Below are 24,179 nucleotides of genomic sequence, written 5' to 3'. Positions count from 1 at the left end.
CTTAATCTTTGTCCGTCTTTCTTTATCTTTGTCTGTCTTTCTTTATCTTTGTCTGTCTGTCTGTCTGTCTTAATCTTTGTCTGTCTTTCTTAATCTTTGTCCGTCTTTCTTTATCTTTGTCTGTCTTTCTTAATCTTAGTCTGTCTTTCTTTATCTTTGTCTGTCTGTCTGTCTGTCTGTCTTAATCTTTGTCTGTCTTTCTTAATCTTTGTCTGTCTTTCTTTATCTTTGTCTGTCTTTCTTAATCTTTGTCCGTCTTTCTTTATCTTTGTCTGTCTTTCTTAATCTTTGTCTGTCTTTCTTTATCTTTGTCTGTCTGTCTGTCTTTCTTAATCTTTGTCTGTCTTTCTTTATCTTTGTCTGTCTGTCTTAATTTTTGTCTGTCTTTCTTAATCTTTGTCTGTCTTTCTTTATCTTTGTCTGTCTTTCTTAATCTTTGTCTGTCTTTCTTTATCTTTGTCTGTCTTTCTTAATCTTTGTCTGTCTTTCTTTATCTTTGTCTGTCTTTCTTTATCTTTGTCTGTCTTTCTTTATCTTTGTCTGTCTTTCTTTATCTTTGTCTGTCTGTCTGTCTGAATATTTGTTTGTCTGTCTGTCAGTCTTTTATTTTCTCTGTCTGACTTGAGTTCAAACGTTTGTATTCATTTCGAAGAAGTTCGTTGGCAGAAGCCAATTTCCTGCATTAACTTTGACCTTTCATGTGTCAGGGGTTGTGTCATCGGCCCGACCTTTCACTTCAACGTGTCGGAGCTCAATTTTGGAGACGTAGCGTTTGGTGAGTCTGACCTTTGACCTTTTATCTAACCTATGAGATATTTAAAAAAATGTATTGTAGTTGAAAAAGAAAAAGATTGTCCATGTATGTCACCGTCAAATCCCACAACAGGTTTCCCACAAACCGCCATCTGCACCCTCTTCAACACGTCGTATGTGCCGATGACCTTTGCCCTGCGCGTCCTGGGCGACGGGATGGGCTCGCCCAGCGTCAACAGCGCCAAGCAGTTGTCGGATCTCTGCCGGAACAACTGGCAGGGAAACTCGGTCCCGGATCGTTACGCCAGTCCCGTAGAGTTCAGCGTCAGTCCTGCTGACGGAACCCTTCGAGCCATGTCGGACCTCCCCATCAAGGTGGGTCGCCGGGCCCTCAGGAGGAAGTCTTTGACTAGTCTTGACTAGACTAGCCAGGTCTGATTTGACCACCTTTTTCTCAGGTGACTCTGTGTTCCAACACCGTCAAGAAGTACCGACTGGCTCTGGCGGTCGACGTGGACGGGGTCGGGGAGGAGGTCATGGCTCTGCCCATCAATGCAAGGTCAGACAGATGACCCTTAAAACCTTTTTACTACACATGAGTCAGGAGATGGATCTCATAAAACACCTTGATGATTAAACTAAATAATACTGTGTCTAAAAGAAGAATAGCTGGTGATTGATGACAGTAAGGATCTGCGATGAGTTCACTGAGGGGGAGTGGGAGAAAGAGTTTTGTTGAACATCAGTGATTTTGGAAGTAGAAAGTGAGTGCGTTAGTTTCACATGTTTGAGTTTGAGTTTGAAAACCATCATCAATAAATGAGTTTAGTTTCAGTTCAGGAATGTTTCAAGTTCTACCACAGCAGCTACACACACTGACACTGACTCGACAACAAGTCCATCATCAAAGTTCCTTACAGTCGTGTTGTTACACACTCACAGTCATGTTGTTACACACTCACAGTCATGTTGTTACACACTCACAGTCATGTTGTTACACACTCACAGTCATGTTGTTACACACTCACAGTCGTGTTGTTACACACTCACAGTCGTGTTGTTACACACTCACAGTCGTGTTGTTACACACTCACAGTCGTGTTGTTACACACTCACAGTCATGTTGTTACACACTCACAGTCATGTTGTTACACACTCACAGTCGTGTTGTTACACACTCACAGTCGTGTTGTTACACACTCACAGTCATGTTGTTACACACTCACAGTCGTGTTGTTACACACTCACAGTCATGTTGTTACACACTCACAGTCATGTTGTTACACACTCACAGTCGTGTTGTTACACACTCACAGTCGTGTTGTTACACACTCACAGTCATGTTGTTACACACTCACAGTCATGTTGTTACACACTCACAGTCATGTTGTTACACACTCACAGTCGTGTTGTTACACACTCACAGTCATGTTGTTACACACTCACAGTCATGTTGTTACACACTCACAGTCGTGTTGTTACACACTCACAGTCATGTTGTTACACACTCACAGTCGTGTTGTTACACACTCACAGTCATGTTGTAACACACTCACAGTCGTGTTGTTACACACTCACAGTAATGTTGTTACACACTCAGTCAGTTTGTTACACACTCACAGTCATGTTGTTACACACTCACAATCATGTTGTTACACACTCACAGTCGTGTTGTTACACACTCACAGTCGTGTTGTTACACACTCACAGTCATGTTGTTACACACTCACAGTCATGTTGTTACACACTCACAGTCGTGTTGTTACACACTCACAGTCATGTTGTTACACACTCACAGTCGTGTTGTTACACACTCACAGTCATGTTGTTACACACTCACAGTCATGTTGTTACACACTCACAGTCATGTTGTTACACACTCACAGTCGTGTTGTTACACACTCACAGTCATGTTGTTACACACTCACAGTCATGTTGTTACACACTCACAGTCATGTTGTTACACACTCACAGTCGTGTTGTTACACACTCACAGTCATGTTGTTACACACTCACAGTCATGTTGTTACACACTCACAGTCGTGTTGTTACACACTCACAGTCATGTTGTTACACACTCACAGTCATGTTGTTACACACTCACAGTCGTGTTGTTACACACTCACAGTCATGTTGTAACACACTCACAGTCGTGTTGTTACACACTCACAGTAATGTTGTTACACACTCAGTCAGTTTGTTACACACTCACAGTCATGTTGTTACACACTCACAATCATGTTGTTACACACTCACAGTCGTGTTGTTACACACTCACAGTCGTGTTGTTACACACTCACAGTCGTGTTGTTACACACTCACAGTCATGTTGTTACACACTCACAGTCGTGTTGTTACACACTCACAGTCGTGTTGTTACACACTCACAGTCATGTTGTTACACACTCACAGTCGTGTTGTTACACACTCACAGTCGTGTTGTTACACACTCACAGTCGTGTTGTTACTCACAGTCGTGTTTTGTATAAAGTTTATCCTCTAAAGATATTAACAATGTATAGTTGTGCTAAACAAGTGTTTGACTTCAATGAAGCATCAGTCAGACGGTCATAATGTTATGGTTGATCGATGTGCTCCCTGAGATGATTCAAAGTCTATTGAGCTTCTGTTCTGGTGACAACAAACGGCAGCGAAGGAGTTGAATATTCAGAGATAATTAGCATAACAATGCCACCAGGTGTCAATCACAACCAGGTCGATGAAGGTCAACGAGCTGGTTCGGTCCCGGCGGCCTTCATTAATCACGAGTCAGCGCTGGTTCATTCACGAGCTTCTCCACAGGTGTGTCGTCCCGGAGATCATCGTGGAGCCTCCAGTCCTGGACATGCAGAGATGTTTCCTCAACCATCCGTACAAGAAACAAGTGCGACTGATCAACAACAGCGCTCTGCCCGCCTGCTACGGCGTCCTGGACCAGGTCTGGCTTTAGCTGTAGAGATGTTGATGACAAGAATACCATGACGCCGTCACACCTGCTCCACCCTGACTGCACTCTCTTCTTCACCAGCATCTCTCACCGTTACTCTTAAGTATCTAAAATAGTAACTTGTTCAGATTTATTAAATATACATTAATGATGTTGGCAAGTAAATATTTGTTTGACTCTTTAAGTCAACAAGATGTTGGTGATTATTTTAAAATTTCAAATGTTGAAACTTGAAATGTTTTTTCTTTGAATCATTTCTATAATGAAAGGATGATTTTAATTCATTTTCATTTTTGAATATTTCTGTTATACTTTTTTTACACATAGAGTTTGGTATTTTTATTCCGACTATTAAAAAAATAATCTCATTTAATTGTTTTGTCTTTTAAATTCAATATAAAACAATCATGTAGCTTATTAGCGTACTATTATACCAACATTGTTATATTGAATTTAAAAGGTTGCAAATTAAAAGAAAATCAAATTTAAATAATTAAATTAAAATAATTTATATTGGAATTAGTGAAATTCAAGTATTTAATCAAATGTTTTTTAACCTTTTTTATTATAGAACGTATTATATGATTTTAATTATTTCAAAAAATAAAATATAAACGCAAACAAAAATAACAACATTTCAATAAAACAAATAATTTCAAAATTTAAAGCGTAAAATCCAAGCCTTCAATATTGTGACGTCACTGATATACTTCCATACTTGCTCCACCAGTTCATTCCCATAACCTTCCATGTTTCCAGCTGCAATAAAAGATCAGGCTAATGAAGACGTCAGTGGACGGATGAGGTCACAGTTCATCAATATAATTAATTCCCTGCAGGACTTCGAACAGAACCCGTCACTGGTTGTCGGGAGTTCCCTGCCCAGAGGCCTGATCGGGCCTCACAGTTTCGAAGAGCTTCCGGTGCTGATGCTGGCCAAGGCTGTCGGGAAGCTTCAGCACACGCTCCACATCGCCGTCTTCGGCAGCCTTCAGCCTCCGTTGGTCCGTCACCGGAAGAACCGCTCGAGCGTCTCCACGCCTGCTCTGCTAACCGTCCCTTCTGCTCCAGGAGGTCAAGTTCATCTGCATCGGCCAGGGTCCTCTGGTCTACATCCAGAGCCGACAGATGGACTTTGGCAGGATCCCGGTTCTGACGGACGTCACCAGGACGATTCGGATGTTCAACCAGTCGCCGATTCCTGCTCGGTTCACAGCGAAGATGGTGAAGATGAAACCTTTTTCTTTTGAAGCTTCCACGGTTCTAGAGTTTCTTTGGATCTTACGTAGGTTTTCAAATGTGCCGAGTCAGTCTTTCTTAGAAGAGGCGTCACATTTTCAAAGAGACCATGAGTGAGAATGAAATATTGACAAGAATATGTTGATACGACGAGTATAACGATACAGGGTAAACGATTCGATATATATTGATACTGTAGTAACAAGTATATATGTGTAGTATTGTCCAGTACTTGACTCTGGTGTTGTGATAGTGTAGTAACAAGTATATATGTGTAGTATTGGCGAGTACTTGACTCTGGTGTTGTGATAGTGTAGTAACAAGTATATATGTGTAGTATTGGCGAGTACTTGACTCTGGTGTTGTGATCGTGTAGTAACAAGTATATATGTGTAGTATTGTCCAGTACTTGACTCTGGTGTTGTGATAGTGTAGTATCAAATATATATGTGTAGTATTGGCGAGTACTTGACTCTGGTGTTGTGATAGTGTAGTAACAAGTATATATGTGTAGTATTGGCGAGTACTTGACTCTGGTGTTGTGATAGTGTAGTAACAAGTATATATGTGTAGTATTGGTGAGTACTTGACTCTGGTGTTGTGATACTGTAGTAACAAGTATATATGTGTAGTATTGGCGAGTACTTGACTCTGGTGTTGTGATAGTGTAGTAACAAGTATATATGTGTAGTATTGGTGAGTACTTGACTCTGGTGTTGTGATAGTGTAGTATCAAGTATATATGTGTAGTATTGGCGAGTACTTGACTCTGGTGTTGTGATCGTGTAGTAACAAGGATTTATGTGTAGTATTGTCCAGTACTTGACTCTGGTGTTGTAGTATTTACAGACCACATGACTCTTGACGAAGTCTTAACTGCTTTTGTTTGTTTTCAAACCAAAATATGTCCAAACATCAGCTTTAAAAGCTACTGGACTTACTGTATCCTCTCGTCCTCAGTCATCACTGGGATCTCACCGCAAGTGACTGGAAGTTGAATGTCAAAACAAAAAATGAGCAAAAGTTCTGAAGATTTGCATGTTAATTGTATATAAAGATGATTCTGTTCCAGGACGCCGTAGCATTTTAAAGAACTATGATAAAATTAAAATATGACTTGAAAAACTATATACATTTTTAGATCAATTATAATACGTTTTTATGGGATATTTAAGTGTTTATTGTATATATATTTCCATACACACCTAATCACACTGATCCAGTTCTGATTCCCATTTACTTTAGCAGCAGAGGATGTCATGACTGCTGCCATCTAGCGGCCGAGGGGTTTAATTGCAACACAAAAATGAACAAAATGCTGTTAATTTTAAATTGAATTGAATTATTATTATTATAAATTATTTCATTTCAAACACACTGTATTGAAATATAAAAATATAATTAAAACTGTGAATTAATAGCGATAGTATTTATCAACACAGTGTATTTGAATATTGATACGTTATGATACGTTATGGTTAAAAAATACCCGATATCTACACTTGGACTCCGCCCTCAAGAAGTCTGTATCAGGCCCAACACAAGACCTCATCACCGAGGAACACTGTCTCTGATTACAGGATACACAATCCTAGCTTTGGCTACTAACGTGTACTTCTGGTAGTGATATTAAAGAAACGTACACAACTGTTTTTATACTGTATTACAGTATAAAAATTGCCTCGCAAGTAGAAGCTTGTGTGTTTTTGAACCCTCTCTGATTGCTGCTTCCGTTTAAGTGCAGTTAGATTTCGGACCCGACAGATGGAAACACAACCTGATGTTTCGTTGTTCAAGTCAAACGTCTGATGGAGATTTTCTCTGTCAAAGAGGCTCAAGTCTCCACAGTCACTGGAGCGTCTCCGGCTCCATCTTGTTCCTCAGCAGCTTCCAGAGTCAGTACAGACTCAAACCATCCGCTCACACTTTCCTCGTCACCGGCAGCGTCTGCGTCCGTGACCCGGTCCAGTCCCGCGAGGAAGGAGTTTCTCTCTCCGGGGCGATCGATGGGAATCCTCCTAGAATTACACGGAGCTCTCGCTCCATACGCCGACGGAAAAAAAAACATCCAGACTTTCTCCTTTCACTCCTGAGGATCCTTCAAACCCGATGAGACTCTGAGCCGAGAACATCAGAGTCAAAGGTCAACAGACAAAAAACCGACTGTTCATCGATGTCATTGTGAACCAACGACACTCTTGTTCATGGACTCAAAGTGAATCTGAAGTTCATCAAGAGGCCCAACACCAGAGCGAGCAGAACCAGGATCCGTTCCAGCACTGATGGATGGAGGGAACATAAACTTTCAATTGAGCCTCAGAAAATGAGTGAAATAAGCTCCGGTGTTTTACAGCAAGAGATGAAGACGATCCCAGTGAATCTGGGAGTTCTTCCACGTGCAGCTCCCACCGGAGGAACATTAATCACGGAGCGACTTCGGGAATCACAGATCACTTTCTCAGCGTTTGTGCGATCGAGGGAGGACTCCCGTGCGTCGGGGGGGTCGATACGGGGGTGATCACCGTGCACGGGGGGAGGAGTCGGAGGAGGAGAGGAGGCGCAGGGGTTCTCTCCCCGGAGAGACGCCGCGAGACGAGTGGAATTTCAATAATCGCATCAGACCCGCTGCGCAGCTTGATTAGCATTGATTGTTCCTGAACGCAGCACAACTCAGAGGCTTCTGGAGATGAAATAATTTACACTTTGTCAGTTGAGACTCATGACTTGAATATCACGCCTCGCTCCAGTTACACACACACAATAACACACACACTCATACACCCCTCACTCACAGTCACTCCACTAACTTTCATATACACACACACAATAACACACACACTCATACACCCCTCACTCACAGTCACTCCACTAACTTTCATATACACACACACTTATAAAACACTCACTCACACTCATGTTCACTAAGTTTCATATACACACACACACACAATAACACACACACTTATAAAACACTCACTCACACTCATGTTCACTAAGTTTCATATACACACACACACAATAACACACACACTCATAAAACACTCACTCACACTCATGTTCACTAACTTTCATATACACACACACACATAACACACACACTTATAAAACGCTCACTCACACTCATGTTCACTAACTTTCATATACACACACACAATAACACACACACTTATAAAACACTCACTCACACTCATGTTCACTAACTTTCATATACACACACAATAACACACACACTTATAAAACACTCACTCACACTGTTCACTAAGTTTCATATAAACACACAATAACACACACACTCAGAATCAAACGATTACACACACACACTCATAAAACACTCACTCAAACTCATTTCACTAACGTTCATATAAATACACACGCAATAACACACACACTCATTAAACACTCATTCTCATGTTCACTAACTTTCATACACACACACTCTCACACAAACATACACACGTACAAACAACCAAAAACACACTCGTGCTCACTCTCTTTCTTCCACACACACGCGTACAACAACACACAAACACACACATTTTCATACTAACTAACTTTCACACACGCACAACAAACACACACAACTACACAAACAACACAGAGACAACAACACCCCCTGCATGCAACAACAGACACACAAAACACATTAAAAAACACATGCATAACACACACACATGACAATAAACAAACATACTCAGTATGTTGCCACAGTACAACACACACACACACACATAACATAAATTGGTGTCTTAGGGATCATAAAGTTTATCTATCTTTTATAGAAAAATATATTTATTTTAAAAATGTTATAATTAAATATAAAACTTTCAATATATTAATATTGAAGGTTAATTATGTGAATAAATATACAACCCAATGCTTAAAAAACCCATAAATAAAACATTTTAAATGTTTAATGGATCCTTCAATGTGATGGTGTGTGTTCCTGCAGACTCAAGGGTCCAGGTCCATGTGGCGAGTGGAGCCGGACAAGGGCGAAGTGTCAGCTGAAGGTCAGCTGGAGATCCAGGTCGTGGCACACCTCAGGGACACGGTTCTGTTCAAGGACTGGTTGGAGCTGTCCATCCACGACAGCCAGACCCACATGGTTCTGCTCTCCGCCGTCGGCACCGGCACCACCATCATCAGCGACCGGCCCTTCTGTCCCAGCCTGGACCTGGGAACACACTTCAGGTTGGTCCCGGGTTCATTTTAAAGCTCGTCGGTCCCGACTTAACACGCGTGTCTTTGCCGCTGACAGTCACGGTGTCTGCCGGTACAGCTTCACCCTGACCAACTACGGTCAGCGGGCTCACCTGATGTACTGGAAAGCAGACGTCCAGTCGCTCGCCACCAGATCCCAGGACAGCAGCTCCTCGAGCAGCCGCAGCTCGCTCCCGTCCATCCACTCCAAGGGCCGGAAGAAGGAGATGAGCGGATCTCTGCTCTCCAACTCCACCTACAGACCCGTGTTCAGCATCAGCCCCAACCGCCTGGAGCTGTTCCCGGGCTGCTCCGTGGACATGGTTCTGAGTGGATCGTCGGGAATTCCTAAAGTGAGTGTGACGGGTTTTTATTATGAAACGATCCACCGACAGGCTCCTTCCACAGGTGGTGCACGAGCGTCTGTACTGCCAAGGTATCGTGGGCCAGCAGGGGAACATCGAGGACATCATGGCCGTCGAGGTCAAGTGTCGCTTCGTGGCTCCGGTCCTGAACATCTCCGCCAAGCTGCTCAAGTTCTACACGGAGAAGGTGGGTCTTTTCGGCAAACGTGTCAGGATCTGTGCCGGTAACGTCTTCTCTGTACTCCAGGTTCCAGGGAAAGATCTCGTCCCGCTCTACGAAATCCTCCTCCTGCAGAACATCTCGTCGCTCCCTCTCTCCATGGAGCTCACCCTCGCTGCTCCCTTCTCCCTCTGCGAGGCCTGCCAGGCCTACAGCCCGGCCACCTCCAAGGTACGAACAGAAGAGCTACCCTGGGAAGTTCAAACCTGAACGTTTTAAACATGACGTGAAGAGACTTCTCTCTCCAGGCGATGGTGTTAGGCGTGGGGAAGCAGGCGGAGATGTGGGTCTGCTTCGATCCCTCCTTCTGTCAGGACCGGACCTCCAGGATCGTGGACGAGGTAAACTGCAGTTTCCTTCGTCAGTCATCAAAGATACACAAACAAGGATGGAGGGATGGATAGATGAACGGTAGAATGGATGGAAGAATGGGAAGACAAGATGATGGATGAATAGAAGGATGATGTACAGGTCTATATAAGGATGGATGGATAATGCATGAATTGATGGCTCAACAGGAGGATGGATGAATAGATAAATGATAAAAGATTTCCTGGATGAATGTACGGATGGATAATGGATGCATGAATGGATTAGTTAATAATACAATGGATGGATGAATGAAGGAAGTGGTGATGGATGAAGGAACAGAAGGATAGGTGGATGGAAAGATAGATGGATAGAGTTTTGGATGACTGTGACGGAGGGATGGATTAAGGAATGAGAAGACGGATGGATGATGGATGAATAGAAGGACGAATGTATGGATGACTAGACGGCTGAATAGAAGGATGGAAAGATGACTAGATGGCTGAAAGAAGGATGGAAAGATGACTAGATGGCTGAAAGAAGGATGGAAAGATGACTAGATGGCTGAATAGAAGGATGGAAAGATGACTAGATGGCTGAATAGAAGGATGGAAAGACAATGAATGGATGAATAGACTGATAAATAGAAGGATGGAAAGATGAATAGACGGATAAATAGAAGGATGGAAAGATGTATAGACGAATGAATAGAAGGATGGAAAGATGAATAGACCGCTGAATAGAAGGATGGAAAGATATATAAACAGATGAATAGAAGGATGAAAGATATAAAGATGGATGAATAGAAGGATGGAAAGACATATAGACGGATGAATAGAAGGATGGAAAGATATATAAACGGATGAATAGAAGGATAGAAGGATGAAAGATATAAAGACGGGTGAATAGAAGGATGGAAAGACATATAGACGGATGAATAGAAGGATGGAAAGATATATAAACGGATGAATAGAAGGATGGAAAGATATATAAACGGATGAATAGAAGGATGGAAAGATGAATAGACGGATGAATAGAAGGATGGAAAGATATAAAGACAGCTGAATAGAAGGATGGAAAGATATAAAGACGGATTAATAGAAGGATGGAAAGATAAATAGACGGATGCAGAGATGAATAGACAGATGGAAAGATGAATAGACGGATGGAAAGATAAATAGACGGATGTATAGATGGATGAATAGATGGATGAATAGATGGATAAATAATGGATCCACGAAAATTCCTGTCGTGATAAAAACACTGGTGATAAAAGTTTCTGATTCTAAATAGAGGAATGAATGGGAGGATGAATAAACGAAGAGATGGATGGATGGAATGTTGCATGACTAGCAGGATGGATGGATTAAAGGAAGGACCGATAGATCTGAATGGATGAATGGATGGATGATGGATAATAGATGAATGAATGGATGTATAAACAGTTTTAAGGATGAATATCCAATGATGTCGTGACTCAAACGTCGTAGATTGTGAACGTGCGTTACGAGGGTCACCCTAAACAAGACACGGTCCACCTCCACGGCGAAGTCCACTTCCCCAACCTGCTGGTGTCCAGCAACAGTCTGGACTTCGGCTGCGTCCTCAACTGCACCGAGAACCACCGAGAAGTCACCATCGCCAACTGCTCTCCTCTTCCTGTCAAGTACCGCTGGGTCTTCCTGGTCAAAGTACCTTCACCGCCCAGGTATGTTGCCCCGGGTTCAAAGGTCATGTCAGGAACTTGTGATTATAAATCTCTCATTTTTGTTTGTTGTGAATCAGCTGCATCTGTAAACTGAAATACTTGAAAGTATTTTATTAGTATTAAAAGTAAAAAAAAGTTGAACTAGTTGAAATGATGGCGTGAAGGAGAAAGACTGATGTGAACACGTTGAAGAAAACTGAAAAGGTTGAGAAGAAGGAAAAAAGCAGAAAAGGAAGAAGACAAAGATGGAGGAGAAGAAAAAAGAATGAGAAGAAGAAAAAGAACAAAGTAGTAGAAGTAGTAGAAGTAGTAGAAGTAGTAGTAGTAGTAGTAGTAGTAGTAGTAGAGGTAGTAGTAGTTGTAGAGGTAGTACTAGTAGTAGTCAAAGAAGTGGAAAAATAGTAGTGGAAGTAGTAGCAGAATATTAGCAGAATAGCAGTATTAGTAGTTGAAGTAGTAGATTAATAGTAGTGGAAGTAGTAGCAGAATATTAGCAGAATAGCAGTATTAGTAGTTGAAGTAGTAGATTAATAGTAGTGGAAGTAGTAGCAGAATAGTAGCAGAATAGCAGTATTAGTAGTTGAAGTAGTAGATTAATAGTAGTTGAAGTAGTAGCAGAATAGTAGCAGAATAGCAGTATTAGTAGTTGAAGTAGTAGATTAATAGTAGTGGAAGTAGTAGCAGAATAGTAGCAGAATAGCAGTATTAGTAGTTGAAGTAGTAGATTAATAGTAGTGGAAGTAGTAGCAGAATAGTAGCAGAATAGCAGTATTAGTAGTTGAAGTAGTAGATTAATAGTAGTGGAAGTAGTAGCAGAATAGCAGTATTAGTAGTTGAAGTAGTAGATTAATAGTAGTGGAAGTAGTAGCAGAATAGCAGTATTAGTAGTTGAAGTAGTAGATTAATAGTAGTGGAAGTAGTAGCAGAATAGTAGCAGAAGTAGTCCAAGTGGTAGAAAAAATGTAGTGGAAAGAAAAGCAGAATAGTAGTAGTAGTAGTCCAAGTAGTAGAATAATAGTATTGGAAGTAGTAGCATAATAGTAGCAGTAGTAGTAGTAGTAGTTGAAGTAGTAGATTAATAGTAGTGGAAGTAGCAGAATAGTAGCAGTAGTAGTCCAAGTAGTAGAATAAAAGTAGTGGAAAGAGAAGCAGAATAGTAGTAGTAGTAGTCAAAGAAGTAGAATAATAGTAGTGAAAGTAGTAGCAGAATAGTAGTAGTAGAAGTCAAAAAAGTATACTAATAGTAGTGGAAAAAGAAGCAGAATAATAGCAGTAGTAGTAGTAGTTGAAGTTGTAGAATAAAAGCAGTGGAAGTAATAGCAGAATAGTGGTAGTATTATTCCTACGTTGACGCAGTAATAGAAGTAGAAGAAGTAATAGGAGTAAAATATGAATGAAGGATGGAACATCCAATAATAGTTTATTTGATTCATTCATTCATTAAAGAAATGATTCTTCTTGTTTTATTATTAATGATATTTTTTCTTGAAATTAGTGAATTTTGTCCATAAATGTCTTTATCTGCTTCACTGCTTCACCGTCGTCAAGACCTCCTGAGCTCTGGTGGTCGAGCTAATTAAATGAAGACTCTCTCTATCTCTCTCTCTCTCTCTCTCTCTCTCTCTCTCTCTCTCTCTCTCTCTCTCTCTCTCTCTCTCTCTCTCTCTCTCTCTCTCTCTCTCTCTCTCTCTCTCTCTCCGTCACTATCTGTCCATGTTGAGCTAATTACATCCATATCAGTAATTACACCCCCGTCCTCCGACGAGGAGCTTCAATGGAGCTGGTCCGTCCATCATCATAGCTTCAGCTAATAGAACGTAGTCAAACTTCTGCGTCTCCGAGGGGACGCGGGATCGACCGGAGACTGTGGTCGGAGACACTCGGCTCTACCTGCCACGAGTCTGATGAGAAAGACATGACACCGTTGTCAGCCTTTCCTGGGGGAACCACAGTTATTCCTAGGCTGAGACACAGTTCCCGCTGTTCTGGTCTCCACTAGATACTACTCTGTTGTGTTTCCACTGGACTGGGCTGGGCCCGGACTTCATGATCATTTGCTGGGAAAATTGGAAACAATCTCAAAACTACCAGAAACAAAAAGGTCTGGACCTCGTCTACAGAACAACTTTCCAGACCAAGTCTTTCTCTCTGAGTCTCTCTCGAGTGACGTCCCTTTCTGACCGAAGCCAGCTTGACTCCCTAGGAAGATAGAGTAACTTGAAGACCTCACCAGCGTCCAGGAGAACTCTGATGTCCAATCAACCACCTCAACCGATTCAAGGCCTAGCAAAAGCCTTTCCTGTATGACAGCAACTATTACTGTATCTCTAAGAGCGATTCCAGACAGCCTTCGGTTGGGTCACTGTGGCCACCACTCGTGGCTAGGGTTGAGTATCTATTGGAACCGGGACTTATTTTAGGATTCCTAGTTTTGAGAACCAATCCGAGAACTGAAGGAGAAGCTGCTGAACACCAACGAAGAAACGTTCCTTCCATACATGTGCTTGGGAAGCGTACTACAGCGGTCTGAAAACACTAGGTCGAAAACGCTAGGACGAAGACGCTAGGATGATAACGCTAGGATGATAACGCTAGGACAAAGACGCTAGGATGATAACGCTAGGATGATGACGCTAGGATGATAACACTAGGACGAAGACGCTAGGACAAAGACGCTAGGATGATAACGCTAGGATGATAACACTAGGACGAAGACGCTAGGATGATAACGCTAGGATGATAACGCTAGGATGATAACACTAGGACGAAGACGCTAGGACAAAGACGCTAGGATGATAACGCTAGGACGAAGACGCTAGCATGATAACGCTAGGACGCAGACGCTAGGATGATAACGCTAGGACGACAACGTTAGGATGATAAGGCTAGGACGAAAACGCTAGGACGAAGACGCTAGGACGAAGACGCTAGGACGAAACGCCAGGACGAAGACGCTAGGATGATAACCCTAGGACAAAGACGCTAGTATGATAACGCTAGGACTAAGACGCTAGCATGATAACGCTAGGACGAAGACGCTAGGATGATAACGCTAGGACTAAGACGCTAGCATGATACCGCTAGGACGAAGACGCTAGGATGAAGACGCTAGGATGAAGACGCTAGGATGAAGACGCTAGGACGATAGCGCTAGGACGAAGACGCTAGCATGATAACGCTAGGACTAAGACGCTAGCATGATAACGCTAGGACGAAGACGCTAGGATGATAACGCTAGGACGAAAACGCGAGGACGAAGACGCTAGGACGAAACACCAGGACGAAGGCGCGAGGATGATAACGCTAGGACGAATACGCTAGGATGATAATGCTAGGACGAATACCCTAGGATGATAACCATAGGATAAAGACGCTAGGATGATAACGCTAGGACGAAGACGCTAGGATGATAACCCTAGGACGAAGACTCTAGGACAAAGACGCCGGGATGATAACGCTAGGACAAAAACGTTAGGACGAAGACGCTAGGTCGAAAACACTAGAACGAAAACGCTAGGACGAAGACGCTAGGACGAAGATGCTAGGAAGAAGATGCTAGGAGGAAGACGCAGGAACAAAAACGCTAGGACGAAGATGTAGGAAGAAGATTCTAGGAGGAAGACGCAGGAACAAAAACGCTAGGACGAAGATGTAGGAAGAAGATGCTAGGAGGAAGACGCAGGAACAAAAACACTAGGACGAAGATGTAGGAAGAAGATGCTAGGAGGAAGACGCAGGAACAAAAACACTAGGACGAAGATGTAGGAAGAAGATTCTAGGAGGAAGACGCAGGAACAAAAACGCTAGGACAAAGCTAGGACAAAGCTAGCACGAAAGCGCGAGGACGAAGAGCACGACGGACTTGTAAAAAGTACCTCCTCCGACATCGTGGAGTAGAAATAAACGTGTGCCAGGTCTTTGATGGAAGAACCATTAGAAACCGGAATCGATACAAGAAATCCGAATTCGTATTTGAATCGTTCAAATTCAAACGACACCCAGCCGTACTCGTGACCAGAGGTTAGATCAGTGCGTCGTCTGCATAACTGTTGAGGCCAAATGTATTCACAGCTTCTGATGGTACAAGTCTTATGTTAGAAACCTCCTTCATCACTTCGTCATCTTCTGCTCCATGTGTTCTGGGACTCAACGTTCTGTTGGTCGCTGCCACATCTTTCTTTTCCTACGTTGACCACGACAGCAAGAACCGCCTCTGGACGGCGAGGAGAAGACGAGATGCAGGAACGAGCTCTGATGCTATTTCTGGTGGAACTTGTGAGGATTTCGATGGTCCCACCATCTGTTCGCTCGTCCTGACGAGGCTTAAAAAGTCTTCTGGAGAAAAACTCACACACACTTAGTGCTGAGATGACACATATTGTGGTGAGCAGCTTCCAGCATCAGATCTTTACTGACGTACAACAGTGCCCCCTGCTGGACGATTGGATTGTTGGCCAAAGTCTCAGACATGTTTGTGCTCCAGGATCCTTCCGAGTTGATTTAAAATTCCTCCTCATTATTATATTCACTTACGCTGATGGATGCTGTGGTCTGAGAGGAAATGGCTGCTTAATATTGTGCAAACATTGTCGCCACAACAGAGTCGATCATCCATTATTGTTCTCGCCACAGACTCGTGGAGCAGCAGCGAGGGGGCGACGGAGACGCCGAGAGAACGCTGTCTCTGATGTCCATTCCAGAGGACGTGAGGGTGTCTCAGTCCTCCATGTGTTTGGAAGAGGTAGGCAAATGTTCAAGCAAATCAGAGGTCGACACTCTGGACTCGCCCGAACTCTCGTTTGCATTTTGATTTTTTTTTTCCATCCTGAGGTTTGATCGTGAGTTCAGTGGATCTGCTGGATGTCCAGGGTTGAGGTTCTTATCACGAGAAAAACAGACATGAGTCATCAAAGTCAGATAATGAAGTGAAATGATTGGACATATTGACAATTATAAACTTTCACTGATGGATTTAAGTCTGATTTGTTTATGTTGGTTTTGACTCAAACATGTCAAAAAAACACTGAACAACTTCTATCTCCGATCAAATCGCTTTCACACTCACTTCCTCTCGGTGAACTCAGCTGTTCAGCTGATACAACAACATGTTCAGATAAGATACACCTTTATTCTTCAGTTCACAAAACAATTAAACATACATACACATTATATTAGGACATGTGGTACAAATATTAGAAATTATGGCAAATAATGATAAATACAAATTAAAATAACGATTTTTTTGAATTAAAATAAAAATAATAAATGCATCAAATAAAAAGCAATTCATTAAATAATAATAATAAGAGAATAATAATGAAATGAAAAGTCTACCATAAAGCAAAACACAAAAATAAATAAAATAATAATACTTATTACAATATAATATAATATCATAATAATAAAAAATATAAATCATAAAATAAACACAATAATAATAATAATAATAATATTAATGATGAAATAATACCAAAATACGAATCATTAAATAACAAACACAATATTAAATACAATTCTAATATTTATAACAGGATAAAAATAAGATACAAAACATACAATATAGTAAACAATAATAGCAATAAACAAAATAACTAAGTAGTGAAATGATAAATTATTAATATTAATAAAAATAAAACATAGAATTGACGCACTTAAAAAATATAAATGTTTAAAAAAATATTAAAAACCAATAAGAATAGTTCATGTGAACACACTGTAGAAGTGGGGGGTGAGTTATAAAGACTAATTAAAACACATTTGTATTAAATAGCTTGACCACAGTGAGCAGGAAAGAACGGGGGAAACTAACGTTCAGTTAAAAGTCAAGTTCTGTAACAATATTATCTATAGATGGTTAAAAAAAGGCACTAAAAGACTCTCTGTGTTATTGATTTATTGAGTGTTAGTATGCAATCCAAGAACATGGAGTCTGTGGTCGACCTCGTCCAGTTATGACTCAAACGTGCACGACTTGAGCGCCTCCTGTGTGTGTGTGTGTGTGTGTGTGCAGGTGTTCGACGTCGTGCCGATCCACGGCTACCTTCACCCCGGCGCCCAGCAGCTGGTGACCTTCTCCTTCTACGGCCGCGACAACGTCAGCAGGGAGGTGGTCGCCCAGTGTCGGGTGGAGGAGGGGCCGGACTACCAGGTCAGGCTGAGGGGGGAGGCGGCGGAGATCGGCTTCAGTCTGGACCAGACCCTCGTGGACTTTGGTCTGCAGGTACGAGCTGAACGTTGACAGTGTCTCTGGAGAGCAGAAGAAGTCTTCATTCCCCCTTGTTTCATTTTCCAATTCACTGTGAAATCGTTTATTTCTGGGTTACATTCTGAAAAAAAACTCTATATAACATCATTTATTTGAACTTGAAAAAGTTAAAATAATACAAAATGAATAGGTAACGGTGAGAAAGGCTCTTATAATGCTTTGCCGCCCAGTCAACCAATCATAGCTGTCGACTGCTTTTGAAATAGAAACATGGTTTTTCAACATGGTAATTATTAATATTGTCATTAATATTATAATCTTGTAAATCTAGATAGAGCAGTGTGTAGAAAGGCATCATGGGAGTTCACTGATTTGTTAGCACTGCACGAGGGACCACTACTGATCTTTTACATTCGGTTTAAAATGTTTAAAGCTGCACTACGTAACATTTTTTAACATTTATATTGGCATGCTGGTTTTATGTTGACGGTGGAGTATATTTTAACGCAATCTTCACGACGTACATCGGTCGGGCGAGTCTGTAAGTGTCACATGACCACCGAATTTCGTCACAGCAGGGGGTCAGAGACTGCGTTTTTACATAAAGTACAGAATTTTTTTTTTTTTTTCAACCGACCAGAAGATAAAACCGCAAACTGACACGATCTTGTTTTGTAAACTAATGTTTCTGCTGCACCTGGAGACACTTCCGTTGCAGTTACGCTGTTATGACACTAGGCGGAGCCAAAAAACATTGACTTCACACCTACGTTTTGCTGCTTCATTATTCTCTTATGAAATCCACATCCCATCCCTGAAGGACTGTCCCTGTAACAAATATGTCTCTGTTGAAAGTCACATGAGGATCCAGAGTTTTGTTTTAAGCTGGTCTCATCGAGGTGTTCGACCTTCTCCCCCCCGCTGACTGAGCAGCGACACTGTCCTTCTCACTTCAGTCTGGTCCTGGTAATTATGCGAGCCGCAGGGAACACTTAGCATTGATATTCAAAAGAAGGACGTATTGATTTTTGATTTACTTTGAATGAGTGATTCAGCAGAACATTTTCCAACTTTTCTGCACATTCAGCACTTTCGCTGTCTTTCTTTATATGCACTTCTCTCTCTCTCTCTCTCTCTCTCTCTCTCCTCTCTTTCTTGCACTCTCTCCTCCTCTCTTCTCTATCTCACCACCAACAAAACGGTCTCATCAAATTTTGACTCTTCTGTCGTCTGTGATTTTAACTAAAGAAACAGTGTGATCGAAGGGTTACATAAATTATGATTTTAATAGAATAAATGTAACTTTTATTTTAAATATATATATATTTAGTATCATTACTCATGTCTGTCAGGACTTTGTCTTCTAAAGTTAAGATATAGCATTATTTAAATCAAGAAATAATTAAAATTTGATTCAGAAATGAGAATTTTTGTTACAGATCATCAATATTGATGTTGAAACTACTGAAATATGTGTGTTTACATTGAGAAATGATCTTTTTTTCAAGACTTAAGTTCACTGACGTGCGATGAGGTGAGTCACAGCATAAAACCATCTATCTTTGACAATGTCTTATTCAGATGGTTTAAAAATATATGATTTAATTAATCATTTATTCGTCCTGTTGGTCTATGTCCTCTAGATCTATGGCAGTCATCGATTGTAGATACATATTGATTTATAGCTTCATAAACCACCTTTAACACTGACATAAGAGTAGCTGAAATATTATGTTTTAATTATCAATGTATTTAAAGTTGTTTATTCAAAATCTTTAACCATATTTAATGATCTGAGGTCTTTCAATTGTCGGAAAATCTAAATTTGTTTTAAACAATCAATAGATGTAGAAAAAAATGAATGAGATAATAAATAATTTAAAAGGGATTCGCAAAAGTGGATTTAAACAGTAAAGAGTACGACCGTGAAAGTAAAGGATTACAAGGAAGACACAACTGATTCAATGCTCAGTTTGAAGGCCGAGGGTTTATTTCCTTCTACTGAAAGTAGATCCAGATTTAAGGCTCATGAGCGAAGAATCCCAGATCGACAGCAGAAGGATGTCGGCGCTGTATTTGTAATGTGTGGTTAAGTTTCATTGACTCGATCACACGTTACTGTGTGAGTATTGAAGCTGTAATGAAAGATAGACTTATGTTGCTTCTGATTGGTTAATATGTCGTGGTGCCTTCAGCGATTGGCTGGATTTACGTAAACTGAAAGATTATTATCATAAAAAGATAAATATTGAGTATTTAATGGGTCAATATATATGCGTGAGAAAAACAAATAATATTTTATTTAAGGCAAATGTTATATTCTTTTGTATTTTTCTTAGTCTTATCTCTTTTTTATGCAATTGAATTTAAAACAGTTTCTTGTCTTAATTTTATCTGTAGATTTCCATGTTTCTGTTCTTCGACACACAAACCTCCGTTACTTTTTTGTAAAACCTTATTTACTTTAGTTTTAAAAGTCTCTCCGCCTCAATGGAGATGTGACGTAATTTGATGAGGCTCGTTAGTTTGTGCCTCAAACTTTGCCTTTTCAATTTCAATTTCAGGTTATTTAAAAGAACAATGTTCAGTTCCATTAAAAAGATGCTGCATCAGATCTAGCACAATGTTACTTTCCATCTGTCGTCCTCAACAAAGATGCACAGTTTACGTAATACATCACATACACATAAAGCAAAAACACAATAATATACAAAAACACAGTACAATCGAATAATGTCAAAATATGCCGAAAATGCCAAATACTGGTACAAATCTGGTTCTATTAGTGCGAGCAGGACTAAAAGCCAGTGTTTTCACTGCAGTTGTATTTCCGATCAGCCAAACTAAATAAGAAACTTACAAACATTACACTTTAATGGTTAAAAGCATGAGCCAGACTGTGGAAAATCAAGTCAAATAAACATCTCTGTGAGCATAAGATTGACATCCAGAGATACGGCCACCGGCGTCAATTGCATTTATCAACACAGTTTGTGATGGACGGCACGTCCCTGATTAAGTTATATTTTTGATTCTTTGAAATACATTTTAAGCCATTTTTTTTCGTTGCAGAGTCAAGAAACGGACCAACACTCATCACTCTGGTCTTTTATATCATCCACTTTCTTCTGTGTGACTCCTTTAATGGAAAGATCCGGAGAAAATGAACAAATAAATCCATTTTATCACGTTATCATTCCTGCAGTTCAGTAACTGAACACTGGGTGGAGCTGTCGCTCTACAACTCAAAGTTTCTCAACCGATTCATTTCATCTCATCCCAGAGGTTTGATGAAGCAGCTGAGGCCCTGCTGACCCTCACTAACACGGGCAAGGTGGGCTTCGACTTCCACATGGAACGACCTCAAGCCGACGAGACGCAGGAGCAGCTGCCGGACGGCAAAACACTGGAGCAGATCGAGTCCACTCTGGAGATAGTCCCTGGTCTGCCCCTGATCCTCCCATCCATGGTGAGTTCACGGAAGAACAAGTGTCCGCGGAGGAAGGTGTGTGTGTGGCTCAGACGTGTGTGTGTGTGTGTGTGTGTGTTTGTGTGTGTGTGACACAGGGCCACATCAGTGCCGGCAAACAGCAGCACCTGCGGATCCTCTTCCTCCCCGGTGTTCCCGACACGTTCCAGAAGAGGCTGCAGCTGGTGGTGGGTCACCTGCCGCCCCGGGACATCACCCTGACGGGGGAGGGAGTGTTCGCCAGGATCAACCTGAACTTACCTCGCAGATTCAGTACGTGGTGAAACAGACAAACACACCGAGGCGTCAAAGAGGGCCACGGCTGAAAAGTTCTAGATTGATTTGGTTCAAAAACGACTTTTTGGTTTTTATTTGAAACTAGAAAATCACACAAATAGTGAAGACCTCCACCAAGCAGCTCATTACCAATCACAGTTAAAAGAAAAACTCACTTAAAAATGTCTCCCATGTTTCAAGTATTACATTCTTCTCTCCAAAATGCAGTAAATTCCTCATCATGACCATGTTTTCAACTTATTACTTTATAAAGTTCCTCTGAAATCTGGGCGAACGAGAGGTTACGAGAGTCCATTATGACGTAATAATGGCTTCACTCCTCCTCCAGCCAGCTGTAATCACGCCCCACTTTGTTTATACAAAAAGTCCATTGGAGGTGGAGACTTCCTGGATTGATGGCGAGCGGTGACAAACCTTGATGTTCGACCAATCACAGCAGAGTGGGTGTGGTTATGGTCAACAAAATTTCATCCCCAGAAAAACAGTGTTTTTAGTGGGCGGGGCTTAAGATCATTTTCTAATGTCAATATTTCAATGAAAAGAGAGTTTTGTACAAACACACACTGATGATAACAATAGAGTCACATCACATTAACATTAATAATGTTTTTAAACCTTATACTCAAGTGTTCATCAAATTAATAATACATAATGAATAATGTTACAATAAATATTAAATATTATAATGGTCGTGAAGGTTTCTGGAGTTTCTCCCAGCTACCCAGGGCGAGAGGCTGGGGACACCTTTGTTTTCGCCCTGTAGCACAAAGAGAGTGCAGACCTCAACCAAAAAGTTCATTTGCAACCATGGTTAAATTATTTTAAATAGTATTGTTGACCTGCATTTATTTGACCTATAATAGCATTTGAAAGAATGGATCGTTGATCACAACAGGTTTAAATAGACAGCAGGGGGCAGCAGCATCCCATAATCAGCGAAGAAGAGTTGCTTGAGCTCACATGCTTTGGCTAACAGAGAGAGAAATGGACTCTGATGGGTGTAAATAATGTTTTTAAAACTTATAATGTTAAAAGTTCACAAGTAACATGTCAATGTAACATTAAATACAAACATCGTGTTCGATCGGTCGACACTGAGTGAAAATTGGATAACAATAGAAATAAAATAAGGAATTTAAACCAAGATAAAGACAAAAAGGCAAAATTGTCTGAAAATAAATATGATTTGTATGGTTTGTAACAAAAACTGTGTTCTGTTGTACAGAAGAAATAAAGGATATGTAGTATAAGGATCCATCTGTCCTCCATGGATTAGATCATGTCAAACTTCTGTCCTCACTGAGTGACAGGTTCACTCAAGTTGCTTCTTGGAATTTTCTGTCTGCTGTTATTTTGGGCGTTAATCTCACATGTCATTGTGACTCGTCTCCAGCGGAGGCGACGGACGCAGACGCGCTGCATCAGGCGCGAGCAGCCGTCGAGGCCGACAGAGTCCGGCAGGAGCAGAACGGAGTCGCCGAGAGAGGAACGTCTGCCTGGACCAGCAGTGTCTTCACGGTCGGTCCAGAGTAGACTCTTAGAGTCGTCACATGTGTCTTAACCTTAGAAGATGAGGTCAAGACAGACGAAAGCAATCGAAGTCAGATGATGAACTATTTTAGACATACCGTATTTTCCGGACTATAAGTCTCAGTTTTTTTCATAGTTTGTCCGGGGGTGCGACTTATACTCTGGAGCGACTTATGTGTGAAATTATTACCACATTATTACCAGTATATAATTTCACATGTTATTTTGACATAAACCCCAAGAGGGCGCTCTAGGCCTGTGTTGATAATTTCGACGTAGAAGAGGAAGCGCCGCATCTTCTACCTCCGGAGTTAGTTGTTTAAAAGTGACACCGAGGATGAAGATTTCATTGGATTTGAGTTATTTACAGTTACACGGATGGTTTGGTAAACTTCATGTTATTTATGCTATAGTTCTCTGAATAACTCTTAATATGTTATGTTAACATACCAGGTTCTCAGTATTCTGTTGTTGCCTCTATTTTTATTTTAAATTGTCTTTCAAGATCACACGTCTGTTCTTGGTGTTGGATTTTATCAAATAAATTTCCCCCAAAAATGCGACTTATACTCCAGTGCGACTTATAAATGTTTTTTCCTTCTTTATTATGCATTTTATGTCTGGAGCGACTTATAGTCCGGAAAATACGGTATTTACAATAAAACACAGCAACAACAACAAAAATCCCATGTTGTGTTTATAACACTGATAATAAAAGATTTTAATTCTGATCAGGTCTGTTTTAGGTAGCTGTCAATCAATCAATCAAGAATCAAAGCAGAGCAATCGAACACTGATCCGACATAAGTTTGACTCAATTTAGTCTCAACTAATCAAATCTCTCAATAATAATTAAAAAAAATCAACTGTTTCATTTTTTTTTTAAAGTTCATCTTATGGAATCAGTGCCATCAGTAGTTTAACGTAACGTTTTAAA

At 40.9% G+C, this 24,179-nt stretch overlaps 1 protein-coding gene across 1 annotated transcript in view; it reads left to right on the top strand.

The window, feature by feature from the left end:
* The window catches only part of hydin (HYDIN axonemal central pair apparatus protein), a 105,240-nt gene that overhangs the window by 37,584 nt on the left and 43,477 nt on the right, over positions 1–24,179 (top strand). Inside the window, exons 14-30 of the mRNA XM_087797813.1 lie at positions 708–775; positions 887–1,128; positions 1,212–1,312; positions 3,556–3,691; positions 4,540–4,704; positions 4,772–4,924; positions 8,889–9,130; positions 9,198–9,492; positions 9,548–9,691; positions 9,752–9,895; positions 9,973–10,065; positions 11,524–11,741; positions 16,374–16,482; positions 17,752–17,961; positions 21,230–21,415; positions 21,514–21,688; positions 23,106–23,230. Of these exons, the coding sequence (XP_087653939.1) occupies positions 708–775; positions 887–1,128; positions 1,212–1,312; positions 3,556–3,691; positions 4,540–4,704; positions 4,772–4,924; positions 8,889–9,130; positions 9,198–9,492; positions 9,548–9,691; positions 9,752–9,895; positions 9,973–10,065; positions 11,524–11,741; positions 16,374–16,482; positions 17,752–17,961; positions 21,230–21,415; positions 21,514–21,688; positions 23,106–23,230 (2,806 nt within the window). The remainder of the gene's footprint in view (positions 1–707; positions 776–886; positions 1,129–1,211; positions 1,313–3,555; positions 3,692–4,539; positions 4,705–4,771; positions 4,925–8,888; positions 9,131–9,197; positions 9,493–9,547; positions 9,692–9,751; positions 9,896–9,972; positions 10,066–11,523; positions 11,742–16,373; positions 16,483–17,751; positions 17,962–21,229; positions 21,416–21,513; positions 21,689–23,105; positions 23,231–24,179) is intronic.

The sequence above is a fragment of the Callionymus lyra genome, chromosome 8, assembly GCF_982586985.1.
Source record: "Callionymus lyra chromosome 8, fCalLyr1.hap1.1, whole genome shotgun sequence".
NCBI classification, from domain to species: domain Eukaryota; kingdom Metazoa; phylum Chordata; class Actinopteri; order Syngnathiformes; family Callionymidae; genus Callionymus; species Callionymus lyra.
This window is presented reverse-complemented; position numbering and strand designations above follow the sequence as displayed.